The sequence below is a fragment of the Xenopus tropicalis genome, chromosome 4, assembly GCF_000004195.4.
Source record: "Xenopus tropicalis strain Nigerian chromosome 4, UCB_Xtro_10.0, whole genome shotgun sequence".
Lineage (NCBI taxonomy): Eukaryota > Metazoa > Chordata > Amphibia > Anura > Pipidae > Xenopus > Xenopus tropicalis.
In genome coordinates, this window is record NC_030680.2 from 2,118,841 (window position 1) to 2,137,169 (window position 18,329).

General features: G+C 47.6%; 1 protein-coding gene across 1 annotated transcript in view; it reads right to left on the reverse strand.

Annotated features, from left to right (window-relative positions):
• Positions 1–18,329, reverse strand: part of LOC100485132 (TRPM8 channel-associated factor homolog) — a 59,688-nt gene that overhangs the window by 13,312 nt on the left and 28,047 nt on the right. Inside the window, exons 4-6 of the mRNA XM_031900346.1 lie at positions 9,951–10,906; positions 9,475–9,569; positions 1,526–1,739 (exon numbers count right to left, since the gene is read on the reverse strand). Of these exons, the coding sequence (XP_031756206.1) occupies positions 1,526–1,739; positions 9,475–9,569; positions 9,951–10,906 (1,265 nt within the window). The remainder of the gene's footprint in view (positions 1–1,525; positions 1,740–9,474; positions 9,570–9,950; positions 10,907–18,329) is intronic.

Consider the following 18,329-nt stretch of genomic DNA (forward strand, 5'->3'; position numbering starts at 1 on the left):
TTTAAAAACTGCATTTTGTGTTCAATTATGTTATCTTTGACTAATAGTTAACGGTTTTTGATGAGCAGAAACATTTAAGTGTGACAAACATGCAAAAGAATAAGAAATCAGGAAGGGGGCAAATAGTTTTTCACACCACTGTATGTGGGTGCAATGCCATTAATTGGCTTGGTAAGGCGCCAGCTAGCGGCCGGAAAGTAAAAAAAGAAAAATACTTCCCACCCGCCTAATGGCTGGGGCAAAGGAAGTGAAACATGATTGGGCAGAAGGAGCATGTGCAAAGCCCCCGACTAAAAATAAGCCGGCAGCTCTTCCCTAATGGGAACCCAGCTCCTCCACTTTCATCCAGCTTCTGCCTGGCACCTAATGGCCAGAGAGCCAAGTGTTTCTCTTTTGATACTGCACTTGATCCTAGCCAAAAGGCAGATGAGTTTTTTTTTGTTTGTTTGTTTGTTTTTTTATATTATTATTTTTGGGAAAAAAAAACCCATTCAATTACATTACACTGGTGAAGATGAGCAGACTGGGGGTTCCATACAGACTGGGGGTTCCATGCAGACTGGGGGTTCCATACACAGCCTGTTTATAATAGTGAGACACAAACTCTGAGCTCAGTGTCAGTCACTTTGCATCCTGGGAAGGAACATAGTGTTTGTGCAGAGGTTCCCCTGTACATGTTGTTCTGCCTATACACCTACTGGCACAGTTTGGCCTCTCCCCGTGTGTAATGCACACACACCCCCATGCAACTGCTTCATAAACACTGTGACAGAAGTGATTGGTTTGTATCCCCACAACTAAAGCCAATAATGCTCTGTACATTGGGGAGACCATAAGGTGCATATATCACTATATTATATACAGAGAGACCTTTGTAATGGGGGAAATGTATTCCCAGGGGGGCTGTTTGTATCAGCAGAATGACTTGAATGTTTGGCACAGTTTGTGTCTCTGTATAATAACCAGTCAGTGCCGGAATCTCCACTGTTTAATTAAGAATATAAAGTATTTATGGTCCCCTCCCCAAGCCCTGTACGTGTGTATGGCTCCACCCCCCGTATATATTTATTCTGCAGTTGAACCCCCAGGTTATGTGAGGGGGAAACACTAACACAGCTCAGCATTTGGGGTCATTACAAGGGGGAAAGAAAAGTCACCCAATAAGGATTCAGCTAAAGTCTCGCCCAAAGCTCAAAGTGCCAGACAGGACTGTGATTGGTTGGCCTGTATGCATGTAGGGAACAGGCAGAGACTAGAGCAAGCAGGCAGGGGAAAGAAGAATATTGTGAGTCGCTCCCTAAGCTCAGTGACATCAGCCAAGAGCAGACTGAGCATGTGCAGTAGTTGGGCAAAAGATGGAGAGCTACTGTGGGCATCTTCAGGGGCATGGGGCTTTATTTCTATAGAGCTTTGGTGCCGTTGGGCTGGTACAGGGGCTTAAACCCCACAGCTAAACATTTCTAGCCATATTCTTTTTTAGGCTTTAGTGTCCTTGTAAGCTCCATGTTAGACAGACAGACATTACCTTTTATATAGACCGGGGCTGGTTCTGCCCCATACACCCTGACAGGGATGGGACCCAACTTGCTGTCGGCTCTCACAATGATGTACAGGAGGCCCCCCCACAAACTGGACACTGCGACTTTCTGGCAATCAACGTGGATTTTTCGAACAACGACTGGAGCTCGATGAAGCTTTTCTTTATCACTCAGATCATCTGTCTGACAGCCGACCTGCACCTGGGATTAACAGCCAACACAATAGTTATATATATATATATATAAAATATACAGTTTGGTCATTTTCCTATGGGACTAAACTCTAAATTATATCCTTATAAACAGAACTTAGTGATGTAATGTCTGTCGTGACTCACTGCAACTTATATATTATAATAAAGTGCCCCCTGTTGTAAAATATGAGGATATGAGAAGTAACATATAATGAAGGGTGAGGCATGCTGGGAGCTGTAGTCCAGCAACATCAGGGTTGGATTCTTAAAGCAATATTGCCCAATAAAACTTTCCCAGCTCTCTAGGGCCCGCATTGGCAGAAATGCAAAAGAATCCTCCAATGAGAATCCCAGCTGATGTGAGTAAATCCGGCTCCCTGTTCTCTGTTCCTGCAATTGGAGTTGGGAGCAATAAGCACAGTTTCCCAGCACTGAACAAGTCTGTCCCTTTATCCCCATGTCTGATTCCTGTGCCATATAATGACGGGAAAAATGGCATCACTATCTCTATATCATAGGCGGATTTTCAATAAGGCTAGAGGCTAAGCCTCCCCAAACCTGCTTTGGCACCTTAAAACCTGGCTCCGTTTCTGCACTGCCCTGCAAATCTTCTCCAGGTTCTGCAGAAATCAGCTGTGCTCTGATTGGATCTTTCTTCTTGTGGATTCTCCATCAGAGCACAGCTTTCTTGACAGGCAGAAAAATTGACCAATCAAGGCGCAAATGCAGACAGGGATCGGGATATTTTGCAAACTGGAGGCAGTGCAGAATTGTAGACTAAAAAAAGAAGAATCTGCAGACTGTAAACTTTACCCAAGAATCAACTTTGAACTTTTGCTGCAGTTTTCATCCCACAGGCACTATACCCAGGTACTATACGCAGGCACTATACCCAGGCACTATACCCAGGCACTATACCCAGGCACTATACCCAGGTACTATACCCAGGTACTATACCCAGGTACTATACACAGGCACTATACCCAGGCACTATACCCAGGCACTATACCCAGGCACTATACACAGGTACTATACCCAGGCACTATACCCAGGTACTATACGCAGGCACTATACCCAGGTACTATACGCAGGCACTATACCCAGGCACTATACCCAGGCACTATACCCAGGCACTATACCCAGGCACTATACGCAGGCACTATACCCAGGCACTATACCCAGGTACTATACGCAGGCACTATACCCAGGCACTATACCCAGGCACTATACGCAGGCACTATACCCAGGTACTATACGCAGGCACTATACCCAGGTACTATACCCAGGCACTATACGCAGGCACTATACCCAGGTACTATACGCAGGCACTATACCCAGGTACTATACGCAGGCACTATACCCAGGTACTATACGCAGGCACTATACCCAGGCACTATACGCAGGCACTATACGCAGGCACTATACGCAGGCACTATACCCAGGCACTATACCCAGGCACTATACCCAGGCACTATACCCAGGCACTATACGCAGGCACTATACGCAGGCACTATACGCAGGCACTATACCCAGGCACTATACGCAGGCACTATACGCAGGTACTGTACCCAGGCACTATACCCAGGCACTATACCCAGGCACTTTACGCAGGCACTATACCCAGGCACTATACCCAGGCACTATACCCAGGCACTATACCCAGGTACTATACCCAGGCACTATACCCAGGCACTATACGCAGGCACTATACGCAGGCACTATACGCAGGCACTATACGCAGGCACTATACGCAGGCACTATACACAGGCACTATACACAGGTACTATACACAGGCACTATACCCAGGGACTATACCCAGGTACTATACGCAGGCACTATACCCAGGTACTATACGCAGGCACTATACCCAGGCACTATACACAGGCACTATACCCAGGCACTATACGCAGGCACTATACCCAGGCACTATACGCAGGCACTATACCCAGGTACTATACGCAGGCACTATACCCAGGCACTATACACAGGCACTATACCCAGGCACTATACCCAGGCACTATACGCAGGCACTATACGCAGGCACTATACCCGGGCACTATACCCGGGCACTGTACGCGGGCACTGTACGCGGGCACTGTACGCGGGCACTGTACGCGGGTACTGTATGCAGGCACTGTACGTAGGCACTGTACGCAGGTACTGTACACAGGTACTATACACAGGCACTGTACACAGGCACTGTACACAGGTACTATACCCAGGTACTATACACAGGCACTGTACACAGGTACTATACACAGGCACTATACACAGGCACTGTACACAGGTACTATACACAGGTACTATACACAGGCACTGTACACAGGCACTGTACACAGGTACTATACACAGGTATTGTACTGTATATGTTCTAAAGACTGACCCACTAGCTGAAATTAAATTGTTTTTTGTCACCTGACATCTATAATATCCCTATCCCCTACCCTAACAGATGGAGGGTAAGTTAACTTTCCCCCTGACAAAGCTCATTGTGCTTTTATAAATTTGTTATGGTTTTTTGCACTTTCTATTTTTCCTTTACTTTTGTCATTTTTTTCATTTCTAGTTAGTTACAGTGGAGCCAATGCGATGTATCAGTGCCAGTGTTGTGCCAGGGCCTGAATATCTGCCATCAGTACCCACTGCTCCTCATGGCATATAATGTGCTGGTTTTGTATATAAAGACTGCGTCTCACTGTATATAATGTGCCTGGGGTGTCAGTACCCACTGCTCCTCATGGCATGTAATGTGCTGGTTTTGTATATAAAGACTGCATCTCACTGTATATAATGTGCTGGTTTTGTATATACAGACTGCGTCTCACTGTATATAATGTGCCTGGGGTGTCTGTACCCACTGCTCCTCATGGCATGTAATGTGCTGGTTTTGTATATAAAGACTGCGTCTCACTGTATATAATGTGCTGGTTTTGTATATAAAGACTGCGTCTCACTGTATATAATGTGCTGGTTTTGTATATAAAGACTGCATCTCACTGTATATAATGTGCTGGTTTTGTATATAAAGACTGCTTCTCACTGTATATAATGTGCCTGGGGTGTCAGTACCCACTGCTCCTCATGGCATGTAATGTGCTGGTTTTGTATATAAAGACTGCGTCTCACTGTATATAATGTGCTGGTTTTGTATATACAGACTGCGTCTCACTGTATATAATGTGCCTGGGGTGTCAGTACCCACTGCTCCTCATGGCATGTAATGTGCTGGTTTTGTATATGAAGACTGCGTCTCACTGTATATAATGTGCTGGTTTTGTATATAAAGACTGCGTCTCACTGTATATAATGTGCTGGTTTTGTATATACAGACTGTGTCTCACTGTATATAATGTGCCTGGGGTGTCAGTACCTGCTGCCTCTCTCTCTATAAAGCTAACTTAAACACATCTAAAAGAGTGGTTCACTTTTAAGTTAACTTGTAGTATGTTATAGAATGGCCTATTCCTAGCAACTTTGCAATTGGTCTTCCTAGTTAATTTTTTAGTTTTTGAATAATTTGCCTTTCGCTTCTGCCTCTTTCCAGCTTTTAAATGAGGGTCACTGACCAAAAAGTATTGCTCTGTGAGGCTACAGTTTTATTTTTCCATGCAGGCCCCTTAACTATTCATATTCCCATCTCTTGTTTAAACCACTACCTGGTAAATAAGACCCTAGAAACCAGATAGCTGCTAAAATACCAAATGGAGAGCTGCTGAACAATAAGCTAAATAACCAAAAAACCATTAGAAATAAAAGAGGACCAATTGCAAATTGTCTCAGAATATCAATGTCTACCTCATATTAAAAGTTAATTTAAAGGTAAACTACCCCTTGAAGCTAACTGATCACAAACACAAATGTATAGAGAACCCCTCACAGAAGTGCACGTATGAATGCTTTTACATCCTAAGCATTTTAGGGTTAAAAAAATCCCCCCACCCGCGCTTTTGCACAGTATCCCTGGGAGTCAGTGGGAACAGCAAGAGGTAGTTGGGAAATTAATTTTTTACACCAGCAGCGAATCCACTAAGTGTCACATTAGCTGTAGGTCAGTCTGTGTATGGGCCATCTTTAGCCTCCCCAAACAAAAAAAGTCACCCTCTGCCTATGCTCTATGTGTAAGGTACCAGCAAGGGGCCTGACACAGGGAATCAGCATTCTCATTGGTCACTTCTTCTGCATTTATAATGAAGTTATTTATCAGTAGAATTCTCATTGGGGAATTTTCTTGCATCTATAATTATGTTTTTGCAAATTCTATAGCAACACTAGGGGGCGCAGTGGGGCAGCATTATGAGTTTACATCCCATCCCATTACCAGACATAAAATAAATAGGCATAAAAAAGGAGAGAGACAAATAATTAATGATATTTTAGATGTAAGTCTGAGGCCCATGAAACATCAGTAAATTCAGAATTACCTGCTGTTTCAGCATTTAAGTTTTTTGCTGCAAAATGTATTAATTGGAATTTTAGCTTCTGAAGATTCTGAGATTTATTTAATTGCCAATTACTTTTGAGTTTTAAAATTTGGAAAAACCTCAAAAGTTGCTCATTAGCTGCCCAGGGCACACTGAGCATGTGCAAAAAGATGGCCTAATAATAACTAAGATGGTGCGGCAAACTCTAAAGTCTTGCACTATTACTGTATTATATACAGCTACACATGTGGCTGGTACCGCAATAAATAAAAAAAAACAGCATTTCTATTAATCTTATTTTTAGGCATTAGTTTGCCTTTAAAAAGCAGATTCATCCTTTTGGGTATTCCATGAAAATGGAAATTTTAGGATTACAAATTGGATTCCTTCCCAGGATTCCTGCTATTTTGCATGCAAATGAGGACAGGGAATCCTCACTTGTTTGTTGTGTTGGGGAAACTTAAGCCTAAAAAAAATGTGTTTTGAGCCCCTGTACCAGCCCAACAGCACCAAAGCTCTATAGAAATAAAGCCCCATGCCCCTGAAGATGCCCCCAGTAGCTCTCCATCTTTTGCCCAACTACTGCACATGCTCAGTCTGCTCTTGGCTGATGTCACTGAGCTTAGGGAGCGACTCACAATATTCTTCTTTCCCCTGCCTGCTTGCTCTAGTCTCTGCCTGTTCCCTACATGCATACAGGCCAACCAATCACAGTCCTGTCTGGCTGCTCCCTAAATAACTGAAGTCCTGCTCTGGCACTTTGAGCTTGGGGCAAGATTTAATGTGCTGAATAACTCCATACATTTGAATTCATAGATCTTCCTAACCCTTTTAGATTTATCCCCTTCATGCCCTGAAGCCTGTGGCCCTGATTGCAGAAGGGCTGTCCCACTGGTGTAATCACTCGCTTTGGTCTTGATCTTATGTCTGTGATGGTTCATCCTTGTGCGCAGTTTTTGCCCTGTTTCTCCAATGTACATTCCTCCTGTAGGGCACTTAGTACATACGATCAACACCACATTGGCGGAAACACATTACCTCTTCTGTCCTATAGACAAGCTCCTGTGTTTATGAAGCAGTTGCATGGGGGTGTGTGTGCATTACACACGGGGAGAGGCCAAACTGTGCCAGTAGGTGTATAGGCAGAACAACATGTACAGGGGAACCTCTGCACAAACACTATGTTCCTTCCCAGGCAACAAGGCAACTGGGCAACAAGTTCTGCAATGGCAACGTATACAGTAGTGGATACAGAATATATTATTGCTGGTGGAAAAACGTCACTCAGCAAACAGCACTGGACACATTAAAAACAGTAAGATAAATTTAAAAAAAAAAAATAATAATAATAATAAAAAAAGTGATCTCTGGTTGGTGCTGGTGGTGAACTACTATGAGTAGCACACCAGTCCCCAACACACACAGATGGAGCTGCAGTACACAATGAAAAGAAGAGTAACAGTAATCAGAAAATAAAAGCAGTCCTTACAAGGACTATTGGGTTATAGCAGATGATCAGCAGGACAGCTGCCCACAGCAGCTACATACAGAGCAGTAGAAAGTAGATTACTAGTCAGCAAAGCTACCTAAACTGTCCCTCAAACCCCTGCACAGCTCTCTCCCTATGCTAACTCATCAAGCACACACAGGCAGAATGTAAAATGGCTGCTGGGTTTCGGTTTATATATGGAAGGGAGTGGTCCAGGAGGGAGAGCTGCCTGATTGGCTGCCATGTATCTGCTGGCTCTGGGGTGAGAGGTCAAAATTTGGTGCCAGCTAAGGCGAACCCAAATTGCGAACATCGCTAAAAGTTTGCCAACTTGTGAACTTGCGAACACCCGATGTTCGTGCGAATTAATTCGCCGGTGAACAGTTCGCTACATCTCTAGTTGCTTACCAGGCAGTTGAGGATCCATACTTAGTGTACCTGAACTCCGGCTAGTAATGCCGGGAGGTCTTAACCTCATTGATCTCCTGTTGGGGCTTCAGTCTGCCTTTTCTAAATTATATCTGTCTCGTCTCTCACTCCTAGAGTGACTATAACAGAATCTCTCTCTCTCTCAAGCCTGTAGCTAACCTCTGCCTTAGAGGTGGGGTCCCAGGACAAAAGACCTTACACAACATGTGTGCCATGCCATTTTATACTGCAGCACACTGTCACCTAGTGGTTGCTATTAGAGCTACAGGGAAACTCCCTTTTTACACACAAACAGCTAGGACCACCCTTAGCTGTCCATATCCCATTAGGCAACCCTCTGATGCCTGTCTAAAGGGGACCCATCCTAAGGGGCCCAAAGCATCTATATATAAAACAGACAGATGGGGGTGTGTGTGCATTACACACGGGGAGAGGCCAAACTGTGGCAGTAGGTGTATAGGCAGAACAACATGTACAGGGGAACCTCTGCACAAACACTATGTTTGTGTCTCACTATTATAAACAGGCTGTGTATGGCACCCCCAGTCTGCATGGAACCCCCAGTCTGCATGGAACCCCCAGTCTGCTTGGAACCCCCAGTCTGCTCAGCAATGCCTTGCTTTGAAAAGTGTGATGTTTGTGCTATAATTTATTTATTTATTTATTTGTTTGTTTGTTTATCTATCTATCTATCTATCTTAAAATGAATGTTAAAGGTTTTTGTAGAATGGTAGGATCCAAAAGCTTTTCTTGTTTAGAAAATACAGTAATACTTTTCTAGGTTGAGGGCAGTGTGTATATGATGTGCTGTAACCCAATGTGTATAATAGGGCAGCACTAGTTTATATGTACCTGTATCCCTGATACACCTGTGTCTCTGAGCCAATGGGATCATTTGGCCGGTATCTTTTATGGGAATCCCTCCAGGATTCATGTTTAGATCCCCCTAGTTCTCTATAGGGGTTGAAGAAAATATTATATATTTATATGCAAGAAAATTGACCAATTAGAATCCCAGCACTGTGTCAGGCCCCCTGCTGGTACCTTACATATAGAGATAATGATGGCATTTTCCCTTCATTATAGATGCAGAAGAAGTGACCAATGAGAATGCTGATTCCCTGTGTCAGGCCCCTTGCTGGTACCTTACATATAGAGATAATGATGGCATTTTCCCGTCATTATATGGCACAGGAATCAGACATGGGGATAAAGGGACAGACTTGTTCAGTGCTGGGAAACTGTGCTTATTGCTCCCAACTCCAATTGCAGGAACAGAGAACAGGGAGCCGGATTTACTCACATCAGCTGGGATTCTCATTGGGGGATTCTTTTGCATTTCAATGCTGCCAATGCGGGCCTTTAAATCAGCCGCATAGCAATTTCCTTCTTTTCCTCATTACCCAGAAGCCTTGCTGCACCACCGAGACCGGGAACTCAAGAACTGCTGCCTTTCTGGGAGCCAAGTACAGGCCGGTGCTTCTCCAGGCGTCGCCCCCTGGGACAGAGAAAAGTCGCACTTAAAGAGTCTCATAAAAGAACTAGGCAAATAAAAACATCTATGTTGCAACTTCCCCAACCTAAGGAGTTAATTGTGGTATTGTTCTTTGCTCTCGGATAGGCTGAGCTGAATTACTAAGTTAAAGGGAAACTAAACCCTGTGGCACAGCGCGGCTCAACCAAACGTTACTCAGCTGTTGCCGGACTACAAATCCCAGAATAATGTAACATATAATGAAGGGTGAGGCATGCTGGGAGCTGTAGTCCAGCAACATCAGGGTTGTATTCTTAAAGCAATATTGCACAATAAAACTTTCCCAGCTCTCTATCTATACAGAGCTGCTGTACATTTAAGGTGCTTTGCTGAATCAGACATTACCTGGGTTTGTGGCATCGATATTAACAGTGATTGAAGGTTCCGTCTCCAGGATATTGGATTCATCACACACGTGGGTCACATTATAGGATTCATGGGCCAAACGCAGGAGCAAATCTTCCTTGGAGCAGTTACTTATGGGCCACATCTCACTGGCATTGGGTATATACGTCTTTATCATTTCTACCAACTGGCTCTGAATGGAGCGGATGATAGGACTGGCTGGGAGTCTCAGAAAAGCGGTGACATCTCTCATGAGCTTAGTTACCCGGGTGCAAAAGGGAGGGGGCAGTTCTGTAACCTTCTGCAGCTCAGCCTCTAACTGACGGAGGGCTCTGAGGAAGTGATACTGTTCAGTGGCTTCACCTGGCACAATTGCCCTATAGATGCCCCGAGGGACAGTGCTAGCCAGAATGCTAATGCCAAACTGGTTCAGTATTTTGTTACCAGGGTAGTGGGTAAGGGCATCTAAGGTAGGATTCTGATAGGACCACCACCAGGCATGGCCAGCAATAAGAAGTCCTCCCCCCTCTGCAACAAACTGATGGATTCCCTTTGCTTCAGTATCACGGTAGGAATCACAGCAGTAGACACTGAGCTTGGGGACTATACCTGATACCTTGATACAGGGGATGTTTTCCTTCTGCAAAACCTTAGCAAAGTTTCTCAGATTGTCATGAACAGCAATTCTTCTCTGGTGGCCGATGTCCAGCCAAGATATGGCATTAAGGATCAATTGTTTCAGCTCTGGTTTGGTGAGGTAACTTTCATGTGTGACTACAACCACACGCCCTTTCCCATAATACACAGCGCCAACAAAACATTGGTTGCCTTCACTCAGCCCAACTGGGAAGGACAAAGCTCCATGCAAGAGAAGATCTGAAGGGACACTTGGCCCACTGATGTCCAACTGAGAAACTCCATTCAGAAGGGACTTCTGCTCAGCTGAGAAGTTATAACTGTGCGAGAGAGAAAGAATACAGAGGTGTTAGGAATCATTAGCATGGAGAAAAGAACATGGTGACTGGGAAACGGCCCCAGCAGAATGCAAGATGTCACATGTCCCACCCAGCATTAGCTGCAAATGAAACTTAACCAATAACTAATGTATATCCTATAAGTGACCCATTAAAGAATACAATCAAATTAGCATATATATATCAATGAAAAAATTGTGAAAAAAGTTGTAAACCCAGCCATGATGCTGCCCCATGGCGCCCCCTAGTTCTGTTATAGAAGTTGCCAAAAAACATAATTATAGATGCAAGAAAATTCAGTGAGAATTCTACTGATAACTTCATTATAGATGCAAAAGAAGTGACCAATGAGAATGCTGATTCCCAGGCCCCTTGCTGGTACCTTACATATAGAGATAATGATGGCATTTTCCCTTCATTATAGATGCAGAAGAAGTGACCAATGAGAATGCTGATTCCCTGTGTCAGGCCCCTTGCTGGTACCTTACATATAGAGATAATGATGGCATTTTCCCTTCATTATAGATGCAGAAGAAGTGACCAATGAGAATGCTGATTCCCTGTGTCAGGCCCCTTGCTGGTACCTTACATATAGAGATAATGATGGCATTTTCCCTTCATTATAGATGCAGAAGAAGTGACCAATGAGAATGCTGATTCCCTGTGTCAGGCCCCTTGCTGGTACCTTACATATAGAGATAATGATGGCATTTTCCCTTCATTATAGATGCAGAAGAAGTGACCAATGAGAATGCTGATTCCCTGTGTCAGGCCCCTTGCTGGTACCTTACATATAGAGATAATGATGGCATTTTCCCTTCATTATAGATGCAGAAGAAGTGACCAATGAGAATGCTGATTCCCTGTGTCAGGCCCCTTGCTGGTACCTTACATATAGAGATAATGATGGCATTTTCCCTTCATTATAGATGCAGAAGAAGTGACCAATGAGAATGCTGATTCCCTGTGTCAGGCCCCTTGCTGGTACCTTACATATAGAGATAATGATGCCATTACTAGGGTGAAGACAAACTGAGCTACAAGAAGCAACTACTTGTTGTAGCTACTAAAATAGACAATGCTGATAATTTACTGCTAACTGTCTCTACTTGTGTTTTAGCAGAGGCAATTCTCATTATTGTCTATGGGAGGGGATTTTCTGGTGTTTAGTAGCTGTGACAGGTAGTTGCTACTAAGAGGGAAAGGAGACACACTAGGGAGTTACTGTTGCAGTAATTTACTTGTTATCTTCCCTGTTTTAATAAATCAACTTTATTATTGGGATACAGTAACCAGACTGTCCTCAACTTTCATTTCTATTAAATGGCCAGCCACTTATTATTATTAAAACATATAACAGACAATGGGTTACAAAAGGAAAAGTTAACAAGAGTTGGGTTATAAAAGCTTCTGTGCTGCCTGGCGAAACAGTACTTTGAGATACATTATTCTCAAGACTAATGTTATCCCCACTGGGTTGGAACCTTGTGGTACCACTCTATCCCAAGTTACAAAAAGAAACTTACTTACCGAGAGCTGAGACAATCCATCCTCTTGTGACAATCAGAACCACAGGACCGTGACATAGCCCCCATAAATGTCGCAGTAATTCTATAAATGTCATAGTTCTATAATGGCTCATAGTATCTATACTCCTATGATCCTCCACTAGGGATATATGATTCTTGCCCACAGTGAGTAAGTCACTCTTGGATTTAAATAAATACTCCAATCGAGCCTGGGCCTGAAGTTCCCCCTGGGCCTGACCTGAATCATTCAGTTTCACAAAGGATATTAACCAGACAGCTTTATTAGAGGTATACATTAATACAGAGTATTACAATACAGAGTATTAAATAATAGCTCATACGGCCTAAATGCTCGTGAGGACGTGAGGGAACAAAGTCAAGTACAAAAATGTTGCCATTTAACCATTTTTTCCTACATGGGGCTGGTCCCATGGCAGCCAATCATTATCCTTGTTACTAACTGTGTCTCTTTGTCCATCTTTAGGCTTAAGTGTCTCACTGTCTCAGCACAATAGCCCAAAAAGGTATCTCTCTGGTAAAAGAAATGTTCTACATCAGCGCAGTGTCCTGAATGGTGTTTGTGCAGTTCCTGCCAAACCCCCGCACCACAGACCTACACCCTGCAGAGCCTCATCAGAGATCATGTCCACAATACGAAACAAGGAAAAATATTTGCCTGTTTTGTGGACTTCAAAAAGGCCTTTGACTCAGTGTGGCACCCCGACCTATTCCTGAGACTGCTGGAGAGTGGGATAGGGGAGACTCAGTGTGGCACCCCGGCCTATTCCTGAGACTGCTGGAGAGTGGGATAGGGGGGACTCAGTGTGGCACCCCGGCCTATTCCTGAGACTGCTGGAGAGTGGGATAGGGGGGACTCAGTGTGGCACCCCGGCCTATTCCTGAGACTGCTGGAGAGTGGGATAGGGGGGAAGGCATAAAGAGCTCATATACTGGGAACCAATGCAGCATCAAGGTGAATGGGAAGAGAAGTGAGTGGTTCCGGCAGGGCCGAGGGGTCAGACAGGGCTGCAGCCTGAGTCCAACTCTCTTTAACATATACATTAATGAGCTGGCAGCAGCCTTAGATTCCTCCCCAGCACCAGGACTGAGCCTACATGGCACTGAGGGGGGTTCCTGTTGTATGCCTCCCCAGCACCAGGACTGAGCCTACATGGCACTGAGGGGGGGTTCCTGCTGTATGCCTCCCCAACACCAGGACTGAGCCTACATGGCACTGAGGGGGGTTCCTGCTGTATGCCTCCCCAGCACCAGGACTGAGCCTACATGGCACTGAGGGGGGTTCCTGCTGTATGCCTCCCCAGCACCAGGACTGAGCCTACATGGCACTGAGGGGGGGTTCCTGCTGTATGCCCCCCAGCACCAGGACTGAGCCTACATGGCACTGAGGGGGGGTTCCTGCTGTATGCCCCCCAGCACCAGGACTGAGCCTACATGGAACTGAGGGGGGGTTCCTGCTGTATGCCTCCCCAGGACTGAGCCTACATGGCACTGAGGGGGGGTTCCTGCTGTATGCCTCCCCAGGACTGAGCCTACATAGCACTGAGGGGGGGTTCCTGCTGTATGCCTCCCCAGCACCAGGACTGAGCCTACATGGCACTGAGGGGGGGTTCCTGCTGTATGCCTCCCCAGCACCGGGACTGAGCCTACATGGCACTGAGGGGGGGTTCCTGCTGTATGCCTCCCCAGCACCGGGACTGAGCCTACATGGCACTCAGGGGGAGTTCCTGCTGTATGCCTCCCCAGCACCAGGACTGAGCCTACATGGCACTGAGGGGGGTTCCTGCTGTATGCCTCCCCAACACCAGGACTGAGCCTATATGGCACTGAGGGGGGGTTCCTGCTGTATGCCTCCCCAGCACCAGGACTGAGCCTACATGGCACTGAGGGGGGGTTCCTGCTGTATGCCTCCCCAACACCAGGACTGAGCCTACATGGCACTGAGGGGGGTTCCTGCTGTATGCCTCCCCAGCACCAGGACTGAGCCTACATGGCACTGAGGGGGGTTCCTGCTGTATGCCTCCCCAGCACCAGGACTGAGCCTACATGGCACTGAGGGGGGTTCCTGCTGTATGCCTCCCCAGCACCAGGACTGAGCCTACATGGCACTGAGGGGGGGTTCCTGCTGTATGCCCCCAGCACCAGGACTGAGCCTACATGGCACTGAGGGGGGGTTTCCTGCTGTATGCCCCCCAGCACCAGGACTGAGCCTACATGGAACTGAGGGGGGGTTCCTGCTGTATGCCTCCCCAGGACTGAGCCTACATGGCACTGAGGGGGGGTTCCTGCTGTATGCCTCCCCAGGACTGAGCCTACATGGCACTGAGGGGGGGTTCCTGCTGTATGCCTCCCCAGGACTGAGCCTACATAGCACTGAGGGGGGGTTCCTGCTGTATGCCTCCCCAGCACCAGGACTGAGCCTACATGGCACTGAGGGGGGGTTCCTGCTGTATGCCTCCCCAGCACCGGGACTGAGCCTACATGGCACTCAGGGGGGGTTCCTGCTGTATGCCTCCCCAGCACCAGGACTGAGCCTACATGGCACTGAGGGGGGGTTCCTGCTGTATGCCTCCCCAACACCAGGACTGAGCCTACATGGCACTGAGGGGGGTTCCTGCTGTATGCCTCCCCAGCACCAGGACTGAGCCTACATGGCACTGAGGGGGGGTTCCTGCTGTATGCCTCTCCAACACCAGGACTGAGCCTACATGGTACTGAGGGGGGGTTCCTGCTGTATGCCGATGGGCTCCTACTCCTGTCTCCAACAGAGAGCGGCCTACAGGCCAACCCAGCAGCAGCTTTAGCCCCCCCAGCACCGGGACTGAGCCTACATGGCACTGAGGGGGGGTTCCTGCTGTATGCCTCCCCAGCACCAGGACTGAGCCTACATGGCACTGAGGGGGGGTTCCTGCTGTATGCCCATGATCTCCTACTCCTGTCTCCAACAGAGAGCGGCCTACAGGCCAAGCTGGCAGTACTGGAGAAGTACAGTACAACCTGGGCACTGCCCATCAACCCAAAGAAAACAAAAATCATGGTTTTCCAGAAGAAGAACAGTAAACAAAGCCAAACACCCTCTTTCCTACTAAACAACCTCGCACTAAGTCACACTGACAGGTATACATACCTTGGCCTAGAAATCAGCCAATCAGGAAGCTTTAAACCAGCAGTAGCTGCTCTAAAAGACAAGGCGTGCAGAACCTTATATGCCATCAGGAGGCACCTGTACCCCCTTAAACCCCCAGTAAGAGTCTGGCTTAAACTCTCTGACAGTGTCATTGCCCCAATCCTTCTCTACGGCAGCAGAGTGTGGGGTCCGATCACCTACCCAGACCCACCCAAATGGGACTCTAGCCCAACAGAAATATTCCATCTGGAATTCTGCAAGCACCTTCTCCAGGTCCCCCCGAGCCCCCCAAACAGTGCCTGTCGGGCTGAGCTGGGCAGATTCCCCCTACTGTTTGCCATACAGCAGGGGGCACTCTCATACTGGGCACCTACACCCCCCCGGAGCCCCCCAAACTGTGCCTGTTGGGCTGAGCTGGGCAGATTCCCCTACTGTTTGCCATACAGAAGAGGGCGCTCTCATACTGGGCACACCTACACACCCCCCCGAGCCCCCCAAACAGTGCCTGTCGGGCTGAGCTGGGCAGATTCCCCTACTGTTTGCCATACAGCAGGGGGCGCTCTCATACTGGGCACACCTACACAACAGCAACCCCAGGACCTACCCCCATAAAGCCTTGTTGCACAATGAGACCCAGGGAAAGCCTTGTGCCCTGAAACAACTCATCAGCACCCTGCCCACCCAAGCCTCCCACCCACTGACTAAAGGCCAAGTAAAACAAACAATAAACCAGTCTAAAGAGCAATATATCTGTGATTGGAGGGAAGAGATAGCAAACTCCCAGAAGCTTACGATCTACCAATCACTAGGGAGGGAATACAGACGGGCCCCATACCTGGAAAGGCTACAGAAGCCCAAAGACAGACAGATCCTGAGCCAGTACAGACTGAGTGCCCACAGCCTGGAAATTGAACTGGGTCAGCACCGACAGACCTACAGGCCCAGGGAGAGCCGGCTGTGCCAGTCATGTGACCAGGGGGCAGTGGAGGATGAGACCCACTTCCTGCTACACTGCCCCAAATACTCAGCACTGAGAGACACCCACTGCCAGAGACCCAAATACTCAGCCCTGAGAGACAACCACTGCCAGAGACCCAAATACTCAGCCCTGAGAGACACCCACTGCCAGAGACCCAAATACTCAGCACTGAGAGACACCCACTGCCAGAGACCCAAATACTCAGCACTGAGAGACACCCACTGCCAGAGACCCAAATACTCAGCACTGAGAGACACCCACTGCCAGAGACCCAAATACTCAGCACTGAGAGACGCCCACTGCCAGAGACCCAAATACTCAGCACTGAGAGACACCCACTGCCAGAGACCCAAATACTCAGCACTGAGAGACGCCCACTGCCAGAGACCCAAATACTCAGCCCTGAGAGACACCCACTGCCAGAGACCCAAATACTCAGCCCTGAGAGACACCCACTGCCAGAGACCCAAATACTCAGCACTGAGAGACACCCACTGCCAGAGACCCAAATACTCAGCCCTGAGAGACACCCACTGCCAGAGACCCAAATACTCAGCACTGAGAGACACCCACTACCAGAGACCCAAATACTCAGCACTGAGAGACACCCACTGCCAGAGAGCCAAATACTCAGCCCTGAGAGACACCCACTGCCAGAGACCCAAATACTCAGCCCTGAGACACCCACTGCCAGAGACCCAAATACTCAGCCCTGAGACACCCACTGCCAGAGACCCAAATACTCAGCACTGAGAGACACCCACTGCCAGAGAGCCAAATACTCAGCACTGAGAGACACCCACTGCCAGAGACCCAAATACTCAGCCCTGAGAGACACCCACTGCCAGAGACCCAAATACTCAGCACTGAGAGACACCCACTGCCAGAGACCCAAATACTCAGCCCTGAGAGACACCCACTGCCAGAGACCCAAATACTCAGCCCTGAGAGACACCCACTGCCAGAGACCCAAATACTCAGCCCTGAGAGACACCCACTGCCAGAGACCCAAATACTCAGCACTGAGAGACACCCACTGCCAGAGACCCAAATACTCAGCACTGAGAGACACCCACTGCCAGAGACCCAAATACTCAGCACTGAGAGACGCCCACTGCCAGAGACCCAAATACTCAGCACTGAGAGACGCCCACTGCCAGAGACCCAAATACTCAGCACTGAGAGACACCCACTGCCAGAGACCCAAATACTCAGCACTGAGAGACACCCACTGCCAGAGAGCCAAATACTCAGCCCTGAGAGACACCCCACTGCCAGAGACCCAAATACTCAGCACTGAGAGACGCCCACTGCCAGAGACCCAAATACTCAGCCCTGAGAGACACCCACTGCCAGAGACCCAAATACTCAGCCCTGAGAGACACCCACTGCCAGAGACCCAAATACTCAGCACTGAGAGACACCCACTGCCAGAGACCCAAATACTCAGCCCTGAGAGACACCCACTGCCAGAGACCCAAATACTCAGCACTGAGAGACACCCACTACCAGAGACCCAAATACTCAGCACTGAGAGACACCCACTGCCAGAGAGCCAAATACTCAGCCCTGAGAGACACCCACTGCCAGAGACCCAAATACTCAGCCCTGAGACACCCACTGCCAGAGACCCAAATACTCAGCCCTGAGACACCCACTGCCAGAGACCCAAATACTCAGCACTGAGAGACACCCACTGCCAGAGAGCCAAATACTCAGCACTGAGAGACACCCACTGCCAGAGACCCAAAT